The 22,159-nt window shown below is 44.8% G+C and overlaps 1 protein-coding gene across 3 annotated transcripts in view; it reads left to right on the top strand.

Moving 5' to 3' along the window:
- C8A (complement C8 alpha chain) overlaps positions 1-19,992 on the top strand; it is a 65,313-nt gene extending 45,321 nt beyond the window's left edge. For all 3 annotated transcript variants that reach the window (XM_077891924.1, XM_077891926.1, XM_077891925.1), the window contains 4 exons: positions 9,538-9,669; positions 10,785-10,942; positions 15,152-15,374; positions 19,486-19,992. In XM_077891924.1, coding sequence (XP_077748050.1) covers positions 9,538-9,669; positions 10,785-10,942; positions 15,152-15,374; positions 19,486-19,637 — 665 coding nt within the window. In that variant the 3' untranslated portion in view covers positions 19,638-19,992. The remainder of the gene's footprint in view (positions 1-9,537; positions 9,670-10,784; positions 10,943-15,151; positions 15,375-19,485) is intronic.
- The last annotated feature ends 2,167 nt before the right edge of the window (positions 19,993-22,159 follow it).

Genomic DNA, 22,159 nt, shown 5'->3' on the forward strand with positions numbered 1-22,159 from the left:
AGAGAATGAGACAAAGGCAGCCCAAATAACTAAGCTGTACGTGGGGAGTGACTGGGGTGGGATGAACGTGTTATTTAAGTCCCTCAAATTCTCATATTTTCCATCACATTTATAGATTATTGTTGTTGTTTGCTTATAATTCCCTTTCAGGAAGGTATTGAGTAGAAAACAACATTTTTTTTTCCTTGTTACCCTAATTAAGAGGCAGCAAACAATAATCTCTAGAGAGAATCCTTCTAATCTAATCTGCATCCACCCACCCATCCCTCCATTTATCCTCCCAACCACTCAACCAGTCAATGAGAACCCATGATTTCCAGGGACAAAGAGATGAAACACACAGCTCCATGCCCTGGAGAAATATGCAGTTAGTTGGGCACCAAGAATTATACAATGTGAAAATGCTCAAATAGAAATAAACCCACCCCTTCTGCCCCTCCCCTTTTCTAGACTGCAAAGATATCCAAACCTGAACTTCCAAAAATTAGAAGTAGGAGCTTGCCTAACGGAGAAGGGAGCTAGGGCTTTTTTAGGTGGAGGGAGTCTCATGAGAGTGGGTGAGTGTTAGGAGACAAGAGTCCAGGTTCACCCAAAGGCCACACTGTTGTGGAGGGCTTGCCCCTGAGGCCAGTGCATTAAGGAGAGCAATCCTGCGGCTGAGTTATGGCAGGAAGAGTGATGGCATTAGTAGGTGGAAATGCAGTCAGTGTTGGCCTCCAGGGAGCCACAGAGAGGATGACAAGTTGCAGAATGGTAAGCTGCTGGAGCCATGCAAAGGTGACCATTGAGCACAGGAGGGTTCCTGCCCCTGGAGATGGCCAGTGTTCAAGGGAGCATGCTCTGGCCCCACTCAGCCCTGCAGCCCCATGACTCAGCTATGGGCTATGCTGTACTGAGCTATTTGCTGGTCCCTCAACTTAATCATACTCCATTTCCCCCTGGGGCTTTATAAGAAGAAACAGGCTATTTCTTCTATCTGGATTTCTGTTTCCCTAACCGTACCCTTTCTTCTTCACCTGGCTACTGCTTATCCATTCTTAATCTATGCTTAGATAGGACCCTTCCAGTCTCCATGGCCTGGGAGACTTCCTAGGTGCTTCAGGGGACTAGGGATTTAGTTCGATCTATCACACTTTACTGTCTACTTCCATCATGCATCTTGTTGATGATGTGTTCCCAGAGGCTTGCCCATAGGCTGAGGCTGATCTATAGCAAAGGCTCTGTGTCTTTCTAGCAAGAGAGGTTCAGAATCCAAGCCCATCTATGTTCGGCCTCCTCTGGAACTTTCCTACACTCTGTAGTGTCAGGGTAGAGTCCTAAAAAGTCTGGGCTGGATTGGATAGGGCGGAGGGTAGGGTGGGCAGGAATCTGAATGTGAAGGGTCTTATATTTATGGCTCAACAGTCTGGGCTGGCCCAGAGGGTCTTTTGCTGTGCCTGCTAACCAACCAGTCACCCTGAACAGACAGGCACTAGATTCTAACAGGCTCCAGGCTTTATCCCCAGTTACCATGACAACCAGGCTTCACGGTGATGGATGGTATTGATTGACTGACAGACTCCTGGTGTCTTGGCTTTGTCCCCATCCCCCCTAAGTCATTTGCATACACTTGGAACTGAGACACTCTCAGCACCATACTCCTGATCTTGTCCTAATTTTGCATTTCTACCTCTGTCACTGAAACAGCCCAAGCCTTAAAGGGGAAAAAGGCATGATGTCAAAATTACCCCCAGTGCCACCCTTAGCTCTCTCCTGTAGGTAACATAATATGGCATGGACAAAATGGGCTTTGGACACAGACCTTGGTTCAATCCTAGTTCTACTATTTACTTATTGTATAATTTTAGGCAAGTGACTCAAACTATCTAAGCTTCTGTTTACTTGGCTTAAAAACGAGAATGATTGCACCTGCTGTGGAGAAATGTGTGAATATGAAATGAGATGACCCATGGGAAAGTTTTGCCTAGCATATAATAGGTCCTTATCAGATATGGCTTTTCTCTTAATCTTCACTCATTCGTAGCCTAACAATATAAACTGCAGAATGCGGATTAAGAAAACCTGTTTTGACAAACTCCTCAGTCTCCACCCTTCTCTGATTTTCCAAGTTCAGTAGCAGGGACAACCAGCCCAGTCTTTGTACGCTGTAGCATTCACAGCAATAGTAATAATAGTAATATTTGACTGTTATTGCTGGGTCTGAGCCAGGCATCATCCCCAGCATTGCACACGGTACAGCTCAAATCACTTTAGCACCACAGACAGCCCTACAAGGCAGACACCAGGAGAGCCCCCACCTTACAGATGAGAATACTGTGGCACACAGAGGTTAAATAATTTGCCCAGACAGTAGGTGCGCAAAGGTGAATTATAGTTCAAGCAGTCTTCATTCTAGAAGGACTGAAAATCTCTGCTATAACTGACTCTTATCATGGCCACATCAGCCCCCTCAGCTATACTGCCTCTTGTGTGTGTGTGTATATATATATATATATATATCTCCAAAATCATCTAGAAGAACCAGAGTCCCTGAAGATACTTGTTATCAGTCAGGAGGGACATCTGAGGTTGCAGTCCCAATGCTGCCTGTTGGGAGCATGGATTCCTTTCTCTGAGCCACTTTGTAGAATGAGGTGATCATGGAACCGGGGACTTGGTAAGGCTACTGCTACTTGTGCCACATGAGGAACATTTCTCTGCACTGTTAACACTGAGGTAATGAAACGAAGCATGCACTGCATTTTGGGCAAGCAACCGCAATTTGGGGCAAGCAACTTAATAGTAGCTAAGATTTGTCGAACACTTAATTGTGTCAGATGCTGGTTTTAGAGACTCGTGTGTGGAAACTATCACTGCCATTTTACCAATGGGGAAAATAAGGCCCAAAGAGGTTCAGGTAACTTCCACAAATAGTGAATGTGAATGTAAAACTCTGACTCGAGAGTTCACATTCTTGACCACAATTACTGCTTTTCTTAGCCATTGAGCCTGCAAAATGGATAAATCCTCCTGGCTCCCTAAGATTGTTGTGAGCCTCCAATGAGATAATGAAGATGAAGGTTTATAAAATATCATCGCTTAATCCATTGTGAGGTATTACAAAGATGTGATTTGCATCATCAACCAAAAGGAGATCTGAGACTATCAAAAACATTTAGAGGTATTGTCTAGATTGGTTGGAATCAGCCCATCCCTGAGCACTCCTGGGGGCTTGTCACATGCCAGGCTCTGTGCCAAGACCCGTAAACCCAAGAGACGATTTTATAAGTTTGCAGTATAATTGGAAGAATAGACCAAGAAACCGACAATTGCTGAATTGGAAGAATAGACCAAGAAACTGACAATAGGGTATGCTGAATACTATGCTGGAGGGAAGCGCAGAGATACCGTGGGGGACACAGAGTTGGGCCCTTGGGAGAGAAGAAAGGCTTTCTAGAGCTGACTGGGAGAGGAAACAGCATCTGAAAGGCACAGAGGTACTTATACTATTATTCCTAGGTGGTTGGGAAGGAGCATGAATCTCAATGCATAAACAGTAGCCTACACTTCCCAGCTAAATAATCATCTTTTCCAATATCATGGCATGAAATAGATTTTATGAGTCCTCCCTGTCCTTCTGAGCCTGTCTTTGGGGGCAACCAATGTAGCAAAGCCAACATAGCAGATAGATCACAGCAACCTGAATGGCATTTGTTTGTTGCAAAGAGATAAATAATGTATTACACCTGCTGTTTTCCACCTGATGCTTTTCATCTGAGAAGTGACAGACTTGCTGCGCTCTGGCACCTTGGAAGTCAAGCTGCCTGGTTCTGCCTCCCCACCACATTGATGCAGCCTCTCCAAAGAGGCAGGAGAACAGCTCTAACACCTGTACCACAGACAAGACCAGGTGGGAAAGAAGCCGTAGACATGGTGGCCAGAGACATGTCTTCTGGGCTCCTGGTCTGCTAGGTGGGCATCACAACAGCTCTCCTCAGGTGCAGACTAGAGTGGGAATGAGCCCAGGGGCTCCCAGTACTTCTTACACTGATTGGCATCTCTCTTTTCTATTCTTGAGTTTAGGTCAGGTTGGCTTTTCTGAGCAGAATCTTGCTGCTAGGGATGCAAGGCCTCCACATGGCATCCCTCTGCTCTCAATGTCTCTGCTTGTCTGGCTGATTTCTACTCATCCTTTCAGACTTGCCTCCATATCCTTTGACCCCCAAGGAAGAGTCCCCTCTGCTGGCCTCATTCACAGCTCTCATCACACTGAGTAGTAATCATGCCCTTCCGGTTCTTCACACTTGCCTGTGAACTCACTGAGAGCAAAGTTTCAGAATCATGGCTTTAGAAGCAACCTTAAAAGACTACTGGTCAATTCTTCAAACCCTTCTACTGTGCTCCATACAGGCAAATAGCCTCAGCTTGGTACCCTCTCAGTATGGGGAGCTCACTGCCTTATGAGACAACTCAAATTTCCTTGGCCTGTGGCCATCTTGGTGATTTACCTTATGTTGAGCTTAAATCTATTTTCCTGTAGCTTTTGCCATTTTGCTCCTAAATCTTGCCCATGCAGCTACACAAATAAGCCTAATTCCTCTTCCTCAAGACAACCCTCTGGAGAGAGCTGAATCTAGTTCCACTCATCTCTCTTATTATTTTTTTTTTCACTGATCTCTCTTAAAGAGAGATCTTTCCTCTGTTGTTCAGGTGAACATCCCTCATCCCCTCAAACATTCCCAAAGCATGTGGTTTTGAATTTCTTCACCCTCTCCCAACTGCTGCCAACCATGATTCTTATACCTGATAGTTGGACTATCTTATATACTTCATATAAGTGAAATCATGCATGTTTGTCCTTCTGTGATTATTTCATTTACAATAATGTCCTAAGGTTCACCTATGTTGTTGCATATGGCAGGATTTCCTTCTCTTTTAAGGCTGAATAGTGTTGAGTGAATGTCTTATTTTCTTATTTCCTTTTTAAAATGTAGACTACAGAACTTTGTGCCAGGCTCTAGGTTTCTCTCAGCTACACAAAGAGAGTGAGATTATCCCCTCCTTTACTTTATTGATTATAATTTCTTCCTGGTTTTTCACCTGGCTTCATTGTCTTCCTGAGCTGGAAGTTGTCCAAAACCCTACAGCCTTTTCTCTTGCTCTCCTAAACTGTGCCCATTCCCTATTATGCTTGTACATGGTATTTTCTCCCCAGGGAAGGATGTTACAGCTTTCCCAACTGAGCCTCATTTTGCCGTGCTTGGTCTGTCTTTTCTTCCAAACCTTTTGAGGGCTTTTTGAATCCTGATTCTTTATCTGAATGATCCTTGGCTTTTCCTAGTTACTTCTTACGGGTAGATGTGATGAGCCTGGCTGCTAAGTCCATATCCAAGGCATTGACAAAGGCATTGACTGAGACAGGGCAGAGGCCAGTGCTCTGTGATGAGCCACCAGAGCTTGCTATAGAACCATGGTACCCAATATCTGGCCCCAGATGTGCTGACTAGGAATCATCTGGGTTATCTGTTTAAATACAGATTGCTGATTACACAGAAATACAGAATTAGAACTGATATAGGTGGGACATGGGAACCTGTATTTTTAATAAGCACTCCAGACAATCTCACTGTGTAGCCATGTTTGGGAAACATCAAACTCTCAAAACAAATGCCAGTATGATACGGGTCCAAAGCTGACATCAAAGGAGTCCAGCCTGATGGGATGGGGTGGAGCCATGGTGGATCACTGTTTGGTTCTATAAATACAGTTGACCTTTGAACAACATGGATTTGAACTGTATAGATCCACTTATACATGATTTTTTTCAATAAATACAGTATGTAAATGTATTTTCCTTATGATTTCCATAAGTTTCTTTTCTCTAGCTTACTTTAAGAATATAGCATATAATACATATAAAACACAAAATATGTTTTTATCAACCATTTATGTTAACTGTAGGCCTCCCATCAAGAGTAGCTACATTTTGGGGGAGTCAAAAGTTATATTTGGATTTTCTTTTTTTTTTTTTTTTAAGATCTCATTTATTTATTCTTGAAAGACACATACACATAGAGAGGCAGAGACGCAGACAGAGGGAAAGGAAGGCTCCATGCAGGGAGCCTGATGTGGGACTCGATCCTGGGACTCCAGGATCACACCCTGGGCCGAAGGCAGGCACTAAACCACTGAGCCACCCAGGGATCCCCTATACTTCGATTTTCAACTGGGTGGAGGGTCCGCGCCCCCTAACTCCTGTGTTTTTCAAACTTCAGCTGTGTAGTCAGTCCACTCATGCCCCACACCCATCTATCTGGGCAAGTGCATGCAATTGCTCCAGACATTTCTCTGCTCTCTCTCTCCTCTTCTTCTGCTCTTTACTTGCTGAAAGCAAGAAGTCTCTGGTTCTGTGTCTTGGCTTCTGATACCAGTTTCAAGTCCTGGATTTGGGCACTACATAAGACCTTCTCTACCCCCTCCCCCCTCCCGCTTTACCCTATAGCCCCCTCCCCAGCCTCCTGGTCTTGCTTTCCCATGGGCCCTCTGTAGACAGCTCTGATTTGGCCTCCCCTACAGCTTCTGGTGAGTGACTTCACTTCTCACCCTCGTATATTGAAACAGGCAACTCTAGGGATACACCTTAGCTTTTGTTTAGTATGTTGTCCCAAACCTGCTAGCTTCTCAAGGACAAGACCTTATTCAGATTTACATCATATTCCTATTTAATTCACAGTGTCTACACTGCCTAACACACATCGTGATGGGGATGGTACACAGTCAATGTTTACAAAATTTTTCTCTCTGATAGCAGAATTCTCTAGTTTGATGTGACAACTGCAATTAATGGAAATACCACAGGCTTCTAAGTGAAACAGACTTGAATTTGAATCTCACCTCCACCATCTCTTACCTATAGGATCTTAGGCAAAGATAATTCACCTCTATGAACCGAGAACATCTCAATTAAAAATAAGGAGTGTGGGCTAGGCGTCCAAGGATGCTTGAAGTTCTCACATCCTATGATTCTTAAATCACAGACCTTCCCTTGCTGGCTGAAACCCTACCTTGGTGTCCTTAGAAGGCAAATCTTTGCAGTTGAACAGTGCTGCTCAAATTGAACTGGAATCCCCCCCACCCTCACTTCACTCCCCCCGCACATGGCAGGATGTGCAGACCCTGTGTGAGCATAAGGGCTCTGTGGGTGCTCTCCAGCACCACCTCCTCCCACCCTGTAATCAGCCTACCCTGTCACTGGAAGCAGGCAGCCCTCCACTGCCATTCTCCTTGTAATCACTCTGGCTTCTGCCTGTGAATTCCTTTTCCCCACTCTTGTTTATCACTGGTGAAGCATTTTTTAATCAAAACAATTAAATATGCTCAATCTTCCTCAATTAGTAATGCATTAACAATTAAAAGTACTCAAATAGAAGTGGCAGGAGAAGCCCTGTGCTTGATGCTGAGTGCTGGTGCTCATACCTCACAGCATCCCCTTCCAGGCGCTTCCAGCCCTGGAGTGATTCAAAAGAGTGCACAGAGGCATGGGGTTGGAGTTGTGTGTGGCTCACAGGAGTCTAGAGAGGGACAAAGCCAGCCCCTGTCTCTGCAAACAGGAAACAAGCCCAGTGTGACCACCAGCCTTTTCTCAGCTCATACAGGGTGCTCGTGCCTGGGATTTGTTTAGTTTTACTTTTGAAAAATACAACATTTGTACCCGGTTCAAGTATACAACATGAAGATCTGATATACATATACAAAGGGAAATGATTACTGCAGTGCAGCTAATTAACGTATCTTCTCACATAGTTTCCTTTGCCTGTGTGTATGTGATGAGAGCACCTGGAACCTCTCTCTTTACAAATTTTCAGTGTTCTATCCAATACGATGAACTGTCGCCATCAGGCAACACATTGGACGTTCATACTTATTCATCCTACATAAGTGCAACTTTGTTCCCTTTGACCAGCATCTCCCTGCTTCCCCCACCTCTGCACCCCTGGAAACCACCTTTCTACTCTTTGCTTCCATATATTTATTTGGTTTTTTTTAGAGTCTACCTATAAATGAGATCATGTCATTTTTTTCGTTTAGTGTCTGGCTTACTTCATGTAGTATGACATCCTCCAGGTTCATCCATGAACCTGGTTGTGGCACATTATATTATATAGATATAGCTGTAGATACGGAGATAGAGATATAATAGTCACACACACATACATATACACACACACACCACGATTTCTTCATCCATTTATTTAAGTGACTGGAATTTGAATTCAGGATTCCTGACTCCTGAGATTCTTTCTGTCAGAAGCCCATACCACAGGACTCATGGCGTATATGTATTCACTCACTTTTTTCATTAATCAATTACTTATTCTCAAAATAGGGAGCATTTCCTTCACAGCAGACACTGTCTGCCATGTTGACAAGAGAGCGGTGAATAAGGCACAAATATTTGACCTCACAGAGTTTGTAGTTTGATGGGGATGCAGGCAAATAAACTTGCTTCCTCAATACTCCCTTGAAAAGATTAGATCTAATCCTTAGCTCAATTGAATAACTGACCTAAATTATTTTTTCCTTGTGGTTGCCATAACAATGCAGGTATTGGTAATAATTATTGTATAGTTGTAGTTAAAAGTAATGACAGTTCAAAAATGCAAACTCCAGTTCAGAACCTTCAGGAAACCTGAGCCACAGATAAAGCTGGACTCTGGTCAGGACCTTGCTCTAGTCGATTTTTCTAGCCTTACTTGCCAGCCCAACAAAGGGCTGGAAACCCAGCTTTGTTTGTGTACAGAGTGAGGGATTGGGATAAAATGATTTTACAGCTTTGAGGATGATGCTCCTCATCTACAAGATTCAGGTTCCTCCGTGGGTCCCCAGATGTAGACAAATATAGAAATAGCTAATGTGGGACTCAGTTATCATGGGGCCTGAAGTCAGGTTGACTCCCCATGGAGATCTATCCATCTTCTAACAGCACTCTGACCTCTCCAAGGTACTGAGAGGTCCTGAGCAAAAAAAAAAAAAAAAATTGTGCAAATATGATCATTCATGCCTGACTGAAACACATTGGTAGCTCTGAAAAAAAGAAGGAAGCATTCTGATCCAAATCTGCTTCATGGAGAACATGATATTTGAACTGGAGCGTGAGTAGACTTTGGAACGATGAGGGAGGGAGGAAGAGGCATTGTGTGCAAAATGGGAGAGTGAAAATGGTGCCAATCATGGGCCAGTTACTGCAAGAGGCACAGGGCTATATGGATGGATGAAGCAGAATTTCTGCCCCAAGGAGGCTCCATGAAGAATGTGCAAAGGAAAGGGAACTGGCACTTTTGAGCAACTAGTATGTGCAGTACACATTCTCCTCATTTCAAGAATTGTTTGGGCGTGAGTCACACAGAAGAGAACGCTGAGCTTGGGTTAAAGGACTGGGCTCTCAATCTAGATCTCTTAGACTCCAAAACTGAAGTTACAACCGCTGTGGATGGTTGTTCTCTACTCACTGTCTTGAAGCACCTCAACATTTTGTGTCTCTCCATCGCCTTGTTGCAGGTATTACCAGCAGAGATATCGAGAAGTGCTTTGGAATTTCTGTGGGCATTGAATATGACTATGCAAACTGGATGAAAATTGGAGGAAGTTTAGAAGGAAAAGGTTGTGAAAATATTGGAGGTGGTGATTCTAGTAAGTATTGAGTAATGAGTCTCCCAAAAAGAAGCTAGACCTTTCCTTGGATACACACTCAGGGCATGAACATGATTTTCCCCCTCAACTGACTTCATTACAGTCAATGGTCACACTGAGTAGCTGCTAAATATCCCAAACCAATCGCCTGTTGTGGTTCTATTTTGAATTCATCATGGGCTGAGATCATCTTAGAGATATGTGGTTTTTGGAAAGTACCCTCTCCTAGGTTTCGAGCACTAGACAAAGATGAAAGAACGAACTGGGATGAAAATGTATAGACCGAACCTGGGTAGTTGACTGTTGAGATGAAGGCCCCTCATGTTATAGTCCAGAGGGAAGAAACAAGTCCTCTGAGAGGGACAAATATAGTCACCAAGGTCAAAGAACAATTATTAGAGAAAGACTGTACACAGATATTTTGTGGCATTTCCTGAACAAGTCAGTGTGTCTTCATGCATGCATTCATTCATCAAATGTATTGGGTACTTTTTTTCAGGTGGGAGACACAGAGGACACAGGGATGATGAAACAGATTACAGTATAGTGTATGAGGTAGATATGAAACAGGTTCAAGTTCCTCCGATTGTGTTAGGCTATTCATGCGTCAGGGCCTTAAGCCAAATCGTTTCTCCTGTGCGATGCCCTTCCTTCCTCTCTCCGTTTATCTATAAAAATTCATTCACTTTTCTACACCTTTCACCCAGACCACCTTCCCTCCTCCACTGTAGTTTGTATGTGTTTCCTCATGCCCCTTCTGACCCCCATAGAGACATCTGTCACAGGACCTCTGATGTTTAATTGAATCTCATTGGTAGGCAGCAGACACTGAGGAAACATGTGACATATGAATGAATAAAAGTATGCATGAATGACTCCTCCTCCATTCTTTCATCCTCTCCCTCTGCCATGCTGGGCTGGGCTGGGCTGTCTTCCCAGTGTCTGCTCTAATGGGTCCATTTCTAGGGTTTTGTCCTGCTCCTCTGCTTTGTTCTGCAAGTTAACTTAGCAAGGTAGAAGAATAGGAGACAGCTCTAAGGGGAGCAGTGGAGCCTACCGACCAGTCCTTTGGCTTTTTGGAAAATGAACTAATGCAGTTATCTTCTTGACGGCAGAAGGCCACAGGCTGACCACAGCTGTGGAAGACATCATTTCTCTGGTGCGAGGTGGCAGTTCTGGCTGGGGTGCTGGCTTGGCTGAAAAGAGGAGCACCATTACATACCGTTCCTGGGGGAGGTCATTAAAGTATAATCCTGTTGTTATTGATTTTGAGGTAAGTCTTTTCGCACTTGAAGAAACTCTACGTCCATGAGGAATGAAAGTGAAGCAGACCAGATCATTTCATATTTCTTATTATGAGCCCATCAAAGAACAAGATTAAATGTAACGGCACACTGATCTGCTGGCCTACCCCATGCCTGACTATTGGGAGTGCGTGACTTTAAACCCAGGCCACAGGACCACTGGGGGCAGAAGCTTTATATCTGGGCAGAGCCCAGTTTTACACTAGTAGTCCCAGAATTTCTTCAGAATTAGGCCACATTAAAATATAGGAACTTGCATCCATACAGAAAAGACTTTAAAGTTACATTTGTTCAAGTAGGGGTTGGCAAGCTTTTTCTGTAAAGGAATGGATAGTAAATATTTTAGGCTTTGTGGCACACATACAGTCTCTGTCATACAAATTCTTCCCCTCCTTTTTATACAAATTTTGACAAACATAATAACCATTCTTAGCACAAAAGACGTACGAGAACAAGCCGTGGTCCCAAGCTGTATTTGCTGCCTCTGCTCTAAAGGGTCCCATCCCCTCATCATAATGAACCTCTTGTCTAGATGTGAGTCTTGCCGTGGAAAAGATTAGGGACCTGAGGCTTCAAGTCACCAGTGGGCCATTTTTTTTAAAGATTTTATTTTTTATTCATGAGAGACACAGAGAGAGGCAGACACATAGGCAGAGGGAGAAGCAGGCTCCATGCAGGGAGCCTAATGCAGGACTCAATCTCAGGACCCCAGGATCACGACCTGAGCCCAAGGCAGACGCTCAACCACTGAGCCACCCAGGTGTCCCACCAATGAGCCATTTACAGTCACATAGCTTATATGTAACTGCCTGGATCTCAGACCTTGGGACTTCATAACCAGTTCCCACTGTTTTGCTTCTCTGGGGAAATCTGGCAGGTGTCTGGAGACACTTTTAGTTGTCACAGCTATAAGAAGGTGCTACTGGCATCTACTGAGTAGAGACCAAGGAGGCTGCTAAACATCCTGCAACGCACAGGACAGCCCCCACAACAAAGAACTATCTGATCCCACATGTCAATAGTGCTAAAGTTGAGAAACTCTGCCTAACCTCACACAGGCAATAAAACTATAATCAAAGTGCAGAGGAGATGGATTGTCTACCAGTCATCAAACTATTTCTATACATAGGCAAGGGCAGTCCATTAAGTAAAGAGTTGTATTTGGGGCTTTTAAGTAACATATTATTGTTTTCTTGCCCATTTGTTCTGGACTCTTGCCCATTTTCTACATATATTTTAAATCCCAGGTATGGATACATTCGTTTTCTTAAAAGATATACCAACAGTTGAAACAAAAGTCTATTATCCCACCCCGCTCTCTATGATGAAAGAGGTCAGGTGGATTAACCCAGATCTCATTTCTTCTCAATAAGTAAGGGACCATTTTCACGCACCTGTAATTCACATAGGGTCTGAAAATTGCTATCATCAAGCTATTAGTCATTTAGGCAAAAAGTGTAAAATTGATATCAGGAGCAATATATAAACTTTTGTGGGCAAGAGGTGAACTTTGTGTTTGCCTTGAGCAAAGCTTCCAAGGGCAAGTCTGATATAAATGATTTGGAGAAGACCAAATACTGTCTTTAGGGAAAGAGAGCCTAGGTTTGGGGTGAGAAAGATCATTTGGATCATTGGCTTGCTACCTTTTCAGTGTGTAACCTTGGACAAGCTACTTTATTTTCTGAGCCCTAGTTTCCTGGTCTATAACATGGGGATAATAAAATGCTACATCACGGGTTTAGGGAGAGAGTAGAGAGTACTTAGTGAACGTCAGTTGAAGAAACACGTTGATGGGAACTAAGTGAGAATACCATAGCTGGTAAATGGCAGAGCCCAACTTGAGCTCTGTTCAACAGACTCTAATATACACGATCTCTTTACAATACATGCTGCCTCCTGAGAAGTTCAGATTTGATGCATGAATGGGGCTGGTAGGTTATAGAGCAGGAAGGTGACACAGCTAGAGCTGTGTTTTAAAAGAAGGATGCTTAAAGACATATGAAGGGTGACTTGAAGGGCTGGGGAGAGAGACAGGCAGACAGACAATGGACAAGGAGGCCAGTCAGGGGGCTTTTGGGAACCTGATGCTCAGAGTGGAGACAATGTCTTACTCATTTGCATATCCCCATAGCTTAGCACTTATTTAAATAGCAGCACTTATTTATGGCAGTTACTTAGACTGAGTGAATACAGGAATCGTGTTAATGTATGATGTTGTGCTATGTTATATATTATTCTGAGTTATGTTATATTGTGCCGCTAACATCATACCACTTGCTTTCTCTGAATCTGTAAAATGGGAACAAAACCATGGCCAGTATCTTTTCAAGATCTAGGAGTCTTTTTCACCACCCCAACCTCCTTTTAGCTTCTACCTGCCCTTCCCAAGGAATGCTCCCTTTCCTCTTCCTGTGGATTCTGGGAGTGAGGAGTGACAGGACAAAAAGTCCATTAGACTTAGATTAGAAGTTGCCCAATGGTCCTGACCTTCCCTGGAATTGAGTCATCTTTAACCAGAGTCACAGGGCAGCCCATTCTGCACTGACTGCCTAACTATGGGGCCAAATTTCCTGAACTTCCAGTAAGTGGTCGTCTGCCTTTGGCTGGCAGCCCATCCAGTCCTGAAATGACCAGGCTGGTGACCTCAGCTGCAACCTATGAGCACAAGCCAAGGTCTGTTTGTCATGGGTCTTTCTGTACACATTACCAGGAATCCACTCAAGGCTACTGCAAGTGCCCTCTATTGACTTTTGGTTCTGAAGTGAGATGGCTGCAGTGTGGCTCAGTCCTATCTCTGAATTGCCCTGCAAGCTTGGCAAATCACTCCCATCTCACCGCCTCAGGTTACTGTCCCATAAAATGAGAGATCTTCAAAGGAGCTTTCATTTTATGATTCTATGTTAAAATATATGGCCTTAAAAGCATGCTGAAGACAACCATATGTACATGCAATTTGAAAAATTTCAGCTTTTTCCCCCATCATCACATCTAACTAATAAAAATGGTGCTTTACTTTATACTGTTCTTCCCTTTTGCAATGGTATCTCTCATTCATTACTTCTTTAGATCCTCATAAGAATTCTAGGAAGTAGGTTATTATTTCCATTTTATAGAAAATGAGGCTCAGGTTTAAAGATGGACAGGAAAGAGTTCTAGGTCACATAACTAGGATGTGAGCAGCATTTATTGAATTTTCACTCTGTGATAGACCTTTCCCATCTATCAGCTTTCATCCTCTCAGTAAACCTGGAAGGTGAGAGTTTTGTTCCCATTTTAGAGACGAAGAAGGCAAGCTTCCTGTGCCTGTAACCTGACAGATCACACAGCTGGAACTAGTAGAGCTGAGATCCAATCGATGCCAGATTTTCTGGTTCCAGATTCAGTGCTCTCTACCACACCTACTACTTCCCAGTCAGGGATCGATTCACCCTCAGGGAGCATTTGGCGATGTCAGGAGAAGTTCTGGTTTTCACAACCAGAAGTTATTGCCAGCATCTAGTGGGTAGAGGCCAGAGATACTTCTAAACATTCTATAACGCACGGGACTGCCCTCCCCTGCCAACAAAGAATTATCCAGCTGGAAATGCAGTCATGCTGAGGTTGGGAAACCTGCTGGGTTATAAGTCATTTCTGGAATGGGTGCCTCAAATGCAAATTACCCCTTCCCCCCAACCTCCCCACACTTATACCGAAAAGAGAAGTGTTCAGTATTGCCAGCACATCAAGGACTTTAACAATTCCTGCATTGAAGGTTAACAATAAAAAAAAAAAAAAAAAAACACCAAACCACATAAACACACATAATAAATACTTTACACTCTCCCTGCTTCCTAAAAGTACTGGTGGGGGCAGATGAGTTGGCATAAACAGCTGCTGAGCTCTCTTTCTCTGGGATTGGGGGACTGCAGCTTTCAGAGATAAGCAGGCCCATGTTCAGAATGGCTCTTGCACTTAACTTAATAGTTTGAGCCTGATCAAGTCACTCAAACACTCGGAGTCTCCGGAGTTTAGTACCTGCTCCGAGGAGTGGCTGTGAGGATTCAACGCAGTGGGTAGAACTGAGTGTCTAGTTCCATGCCTGGCATGTAGCAGACCCTCCAGAGGCTTGATGGTCAGTTCTCGGGCTCTAGGAAGCTGGAGACCCAGGGAGGGGCTCTCTGTTCTTTCTGCACCCACAGATGCAGCCCATCCATGAAGTGCTACGACATACAACCCTGGGGCCCCTGGAGACCAAACGCCAGAACCTGCACCGGGCCTTGGACCAGTACCTGATGGAATTCAATGCCTGCCGCTGCGGGCCCTGCTTCAACAATGGGAAGCCCATCCTTGAGGGCACCAGCTGCAAGTGTCAGTGCCCGCTGGGTCGCAAGGGCCTTGCCTGTGAGCAAATGGAGCAAAAGGGTAAGACCCGTGCATCCTTTTTTTGTGTGTTTTTTTTTAAGATTCTATTTTTATTTATTCATGAGAGAGAGAGAGAGAGAGGGAGAGAGAGAGAGAGAGAGAGAGAGAGAGAGAGGCAGAGAGAGAAGCAGGCTCCCTACGGGGAACCTGATTCAGGACTCAATTCCAGGACCCCAGGATCATGACCTGAGCTGAAGGCAGACGCTTGACCACTAAGCCACCCAGGTGCCCCAGGTCCATACTTAGATTTGAGCCTGGCCCAGCTCAGAGGGGCCAGCACAGAAAGGATCTTTGGGGTTCCCAGCCTCTCCTTTCTGTGACCTCTTGCCCCCTGACCTAGGAATCTGTGTTCTGAGTTTTATGGCTGACTCCACCTCTCTGCTTTAATGGTGCTTATGCTTTCTCCCTGCTATCAAGACCCTCTCTCAGATGAGATCTGTGGGTTTTTTATTTTGTTTTGTTTCGTTTTGCCAAGGTGTAGATGGATATAGGATTCATTTCTAGAAGGATATATTAGTTTCCTAGGGTTGCCATAAGAAATCACCACAAGTTGGGTGACTTAAAGAAACAGAAATTTATTGTCTGACACTTCTGGAAGTTAGAAATCCAAAATTCAGGTGTATTGGCCAGGTTGATTTCTTCTGGAGGCTCTGAAGGTAGACCTACCTTTCCTAGCTTCTGGTGGTGGTTGGTAATCCCTGGCACTCCTTCGCTGGTAGATGTGCTGTTCCAATCTCTGCCTGTCTCCACGTGGTGTTCTCATCCATACAACTCCGTTTTCTCTGCTTATGAGAAAGCTACTCATTGGGGCAGCCCAGGTAGCTCAGCAGTTTAGCACCGCCTTTGGCCCAGGGCCTGATCCTGGAGACCTGGGATCGAGTCCCACATCGGGCTCCCTGTATGGAGTCTGCTTTTCCCTCTGCCTGTGTCTCTGCCTCTCTCTCTCTCTCTCTCTCTGTGTCTCTCATGAATAAATAAATAAAATCTTAAAAAAAAAAAAAAAAGAAAACTACTCTTTGGATTAGGACCCACCCTAATCCATCATGACCTCATTTTAATATGACTTATTCCAAAAACTCTATTTACTAACATAGTCACCTTTAGAGGGGATGGTATTTAGACTTGAGCATATCTTTGGGGGCACACAATTCAACTCACTACAAGAGTTAAGTAGTTGCGTTACAGTGAAAAGAATTATGAGCAAAACCCAAAAGGGCTGGGGCAAGTGAGGTTTAAATGTATCATGGCATAGCATGAACCGATTGCCACCGGGGAAGAAGGCTCTCAAACAAGGGTTAGAATTCTATATTCCTTAAAGATGAAGTCTGAGGACCTGGATGTGAGTTCCAACTACTTCTTTCCTAACTTCCTGTGAGATCCTCGTCAACCATATCTTTTTTCTGGGGCTCATCACTCTCATTTAAGTTTCCTCTGACCCTCAAGAATCTCTAGCCCAAGAATTCATCCCAAATCTCTAAGCTTCCAATTTTCCACACATGCAAAGCTGCTTATAATGTACTTGGAATGATGGCAAGGACACAATGTATAAATCGGTCTCAACTGGCAAGTGCATTATAGACAATGTGAAGGAAAAAAGAAGGAAGTCTGGAGAGGTATATCTAAGGTATTACTCTGAGGTCCATAAAATGAACTGCTGATACCCATGGTAAGATGGGGTGGGAGCCTGGGTTTAAAATGAGCTTATGGTGGATTATAATTTCCTCATTGGAGGAGTAGTTCTAAACAGGAAGCAGGGTAGCAGAGTTCTGGTGGCAGATAGGCCTCTGAATACCAAGGTTGCCAATTTTCATCTGAGAATCCCCTGAAAAATGGGGTTAGTATCAGTACCTTTCTCACAGTTTGTGTTGATGTTACACACTAGCCAACACATGTGTCAGGCTCTATTATGATACATTAGAATAAGAGGATCTATCTTGGCTTGGTGCCTTGTCTTAATCCCTCCTTTGCTGGATGAAAGGACTGCAAATTAAATCCTCCTATAGGAGGAATTCTGAGAAGAATGAGCCAAGATGGTGAGTGAATCCAAGGGTCCTTACGAAGAAGGATGCAGAGAATAAAAAACAAGTAGACTAATTACTGGGGCAGAGATTGGCATAGTCTTCTCATGTAAACTGAAAAAAAGCACTACCTGACAGGTGCTTAAAGAAACAATGAAACTTTTTGGGTCTGATACAGATCAGCTCTAGGGCCCAGGGATTTCTTTACTTTTCAAGCAGACTGTGGACTGGGTTTCAGCCCTCATTTGCCCCATTGACCAGCCAGCTTTTCCAGAAGGACCAAAGGTCTGTGGACAGAAAGAATAACTAACCTTTATTCTGTGCCAGGTGCTATCCCAACACTTCATGTGCATGAACTCATCTCTTCCTCCAAGAATAAGTATTATTACTAGCCCCAATTCGCAGAGGAGGAATTGGCACAGGAGGAAGGTGACATACCTTGCTCAAAGTCATCCAGCTGGGGAGTGTCAGAGCCAGAATTTGGACCCAGGGGGGTGGACCCATGCTAGGACACAAGCTCTGAACTGTTACATTCTACTATGTACATCCTGAGAGTCAGAGTCAGGAAATTTCAGAAATGAGGGCAGAGAGTCTGAGATGATTGCATTGACCATTATTTTGGGGGTGGGAAGAGAAGGTATGTCCTGGTTCATAGTCCTTAGCCTAACCCTGCCTCAGTAATTACACTATGGCATGTGCCCGCAGTACCAGTGACTTTCTTGGATCCCTTGGATCCTTGTCCAAGATCACAGAGGTAGAGAGGAAGAAGGAGTGTGGGTTACCTAGTTATGTCTCTCAATGGTCCAATGCTGGGTTCAGTTGCAGCCATGCTAAGTCATCTGTACACACAATGGGCCCTGGGGAAGGGGGACATGATGCCAATGACCCGGGGGTGATGACAGGGCTCAGAGGATGGGTCTTCTTCCTCAGAGCCCATTTCTCCTGCTAGATTACATTCAGTCAATTGCAGGCAGCTCACAGGTATTCCATTAACCTTGTTACAAACACTGTGTGGACATCAGGTAGCCTTGGGGACTGAATGTTCAGCGTGACAAAGATTAATTCAGTAAGGAAATCTAAGACTGGGAAGTCAGCCACCATGGAGACCCACTGACATTGGTCCCTAAGGATTTTCCCTGCAAACCTTTGCCTATGGGGACCAAGTCACAGAGGCAGGGAAAAAACAGAGACAGAGAATCCTGCTGCGGCTGTCCCACCAGGGAGTATAATTACAAAACTGGAAGGGACCTGAAGATAATCTAATCCAGTGATATTCACACTGGGATTTGAGAAAACTTGTGGTTTTAGGGGCTGCCCCAGGGGAGCAGGGCAAACCTGATAGACACCCCAGCTTCAAATAAAACAGCTCGACTTTCATCTGGCTGCCATATTAGGGCTTTTATAAGATTTCATTTAAGGGGGGGAAACCAGTAATGAAAAAAAAATTATGGAAAAACCCCACCAGATTAGCCTAGCTGTTTCATTTACAGAAATGGAAACTCAGGCTGAGAGAGGGTCTGCCCCAAGGCACAGAGCCAGAGGAAGGCAGCAGCCCCAGGCCAAGGGACTGCATGAGCTGGATTTCCAGAGGTGACCCATGATCAGTGCCTGTGCTGTCATGCTCTGAGCAGAGACTCTGTCACCCACTGTGGCCCCACCTTAAGAGTCTGAGCGAGTCTGACTTGCAAACCCTCACAAAAGCCCAGCAAGCCTCTCCACGGGGCTGTCAGGCTGGCCCTTGTCTGAATCCTTGGCTGGGCTATGCTCTCTGCTCTTCAGACCCTCCAGTGGCTCTGTGTCATTCCTCCAGAGAAGCATCCCTTCCTGCCTTACTCTGCTATCTATCTTCCATGGAAGCGCGCACTCCAATTTCATGAGAATGGGCTCTCAGTGGCCTCTTCTCACTCCATCCAGAGTTTCAAATTAAGTGCAAGGCGGCGAGCACAGAGGTCTTGGTTGGCTACACCAGGCATTTCCCCAAGGAGAGATTGCAGACCACTCTAGGGTAGTGGGATGGGCCTCCTTCCTTATATAAAGTCTGAGCTGCTTCTTGTATGCTAACCTCCTCTTCCCCTGGGAAATAATCTGTGCAGGAGCCAAGGCCGATGGTCACTGGAGCTGCTGGAGCTCCTGGTCGGCTTGCCGAGCAGGCACCCAGGAGAGGAGGAGAGAGTGCAACAACCCCACACCCCAGAATGGAGGTGCCTCGTGTCCAGGGTGGAAAGCACAGACCCAGGCTTGCTGATAGCCTCTGGGCACAGATGCTGTGGATGTCACTGGATAACGACTTCTTTCAGCTGAAGGAAAATTGAATCAACATGGATTTCTTCTTTGTCCTGCCAACTGCCAGGCCCAGGACCAGCTGTCTACAACCAACTGCCCTATGACTCTAGTCGATCAACAACTGGGTGCTGGATGTTAACTAGGGGCTCAGTCCTGCTCACAGCACTTTGGAGCACCCCCCCCCCCAAAAAATTCCCAAACCAAGAGAGAGATCTCAATCCATGCCATAGAGGGATTTATAGGATGTTAGAAGTCTGAGGCCAGCAGATGTAGCTGAAACAATCGATGACAAATAAAACAAAGTATGATGAGAATGATTTCAGTTCTTTGATTACAATATTTGCTCATTCAAAGAACCATTACTAGTTAGTAGAATAAGCAGACCCACTGAAATAATGAGGAAAAAATGAGGACCGATGTGAGTGCCTTCAATTTTCCTTCCTCTGGATTCAACAGTATTTTCATTTATTCCCTCACTTAATCTCTCTCATTTACGTTCTTACCACAAATAACACATTTCCCCCAGTTAGCTTCTCATGGTCCCCTATCCTTTTCCTTTGTTGCATTTTTCACAATTAATCATTCTATGTTGGCTGCCATAGGTCCTGTGACTCTTTATGACCTGCCTCCCCTGAGATAGTTATCAGGAGAGCTCAGTTTTTGTTTGGTTCGGCACTGTCTCCCCAGGGTCCAGAGCTGAGCCTTGAATTGGGAGAGACCATCCAAGCATCTTTGGATGAAGTGAGAGCTGAGCTCATGAGTCAGTTCCAAAACGTGGTCCATAGTAGTCAGCTCCCCGGACTGGAGCGTGGATGTGGAGAGGCCAACCAATGTTGATCCGTGCACCTTCCCTGCCACCTGTGGGAGAGCCAGTCACACCAGTCTGCCTCAGTATCCCCACAATACTCCAGTCATATCTCGGACAGAGAATGTGTTGTGTCATGCTGACTTTTCTGTTGAACCTCCAAGTTTCTCCTATAGGTTGGGAGCTCCTCGGTGGTGAAACCTGCATTTCCCGTAGGGACAAAAACATTTGTTGTTTGACATTTATTGGTGCTCCCTATCTTTCCAGAATCCTCCATCTTTTTAGGGTAATAATAGGATACATATAGATGAAACAATTAGAAGGCGTGTCATGGATGCAGGGTATTAATGTCTAAGTTGATGCCAAAATAAGTGCCAAGTGAGGTCAGGTGGGAGAGAGATTCACCTTCCCTTGTGTGTATTTTATAAATGAAACAGGGCTTGACCTAGGCCTTGAAGGATTATAAACTAGACAAAGAGGGAAGAGGCCTTTAAGATAGAAATTTGGTATGCAAAACAAAATTTGAAGGTGAGAAGGAACCTTGCAGGGGGGAGATGCACAAGTATTGGGAATGGAGAGTGGGGAAGAAGGTGAAAGTAAATATGTCATATAAAACAGCACAGTGCCTGTCACACGTGGAATTATTAGCATCACCCTTATTATTACTATTGTTACTATCATTAATTAAAACATATAGTTTGGAAGTTTCATTTCTGAACTCATTAGATCTTCCATGTGAAAGAAGAAGACTCCTTTACTCCTTCTCATCCTGTCATTAATTTGTTTTTTTTTCTTTTTAAAGTCAGTTTACATTAGTAGTTAATTTCCATTCATTATTTACTAGGAAGTGGTAGTTACAGACTAGCAACTGACTGAGGCCAGGTGGGCAATTTACAGAGGACATCCAAGCTGGGTCCGAAAACGGTAGTTCTCAAGCTCAGTTGCACAGTAGAATGAGCCGGGGAGTTTTAAAAACCTTGATGTCCAGAGGCTGCACCTCAGACCCATTAAATCCAAATGACTGGGGGTAAGAGCCAAACATCAGTAGTTTTAAAGCTGTTCTTCAATAAAACAAGAAAGAAGCAAGCAGCCAAGGCTGAGAACCCTTGCGTGTCGAGGAGTCATCACGTGTTCATGGGAACAGGTGTGTAACAAAGCAAAAAGGGCAGCCACGGTAGGGTTTATCTGTGTTATCTCATTAAGCCTGACCAGGGACCTCTTCGGGTTTGCTTTATGAGTCCCATGTCACGGCGAAGGAAACTGAGGCTTGGCAAGGTTGAGCCTCATGGTCAGCCAGGGTTTGAATGCAGTGCAAGAGGCCAGTGCTCCCCACCTTTGCTCTATGATGTCCATCAGTGCGGGGACTCACAGGATGGTGTGTGGGCTGCGGGGGAGAGGTGAGGAAGCTCCTTCTGGGGTAAATCGAGTCATCTAGGCGGGAGATGACAACGCTAGGGTTAAGCAGGTGCCTGGATCACCTGTGAGCCAAAACCACCATCTGAGCCATGCCGCCTTCCTGTCGCCAGAGCCGGAGAACCAAGGCCAGCATCTGCCCCCCACCTCCAAGGATGCTGCTTCTCCAGCAGTTTCAGAAATCACAATACACTGGCAGGGCAGTTTCAGAGGCAGCAACCCCTCCCCAGATCAGTGCCTTTCCCTCTTCAAGAATGCCTGGCTCT

The sequence above is a fragment of the Canis aureus genome, chromosome 3, assembly GCF_053574225.1.
Source record: "Canis aureus isolate CA01 chromosome 3, VMU_Caureus_v.1.0, whole genome shotgun sequence".
Taxonomy (NCBI): Eukaryota; Metazoa; Chordata; class Mammalia; order Carnivora; family Canidae; genus Canis; species Canis aureus.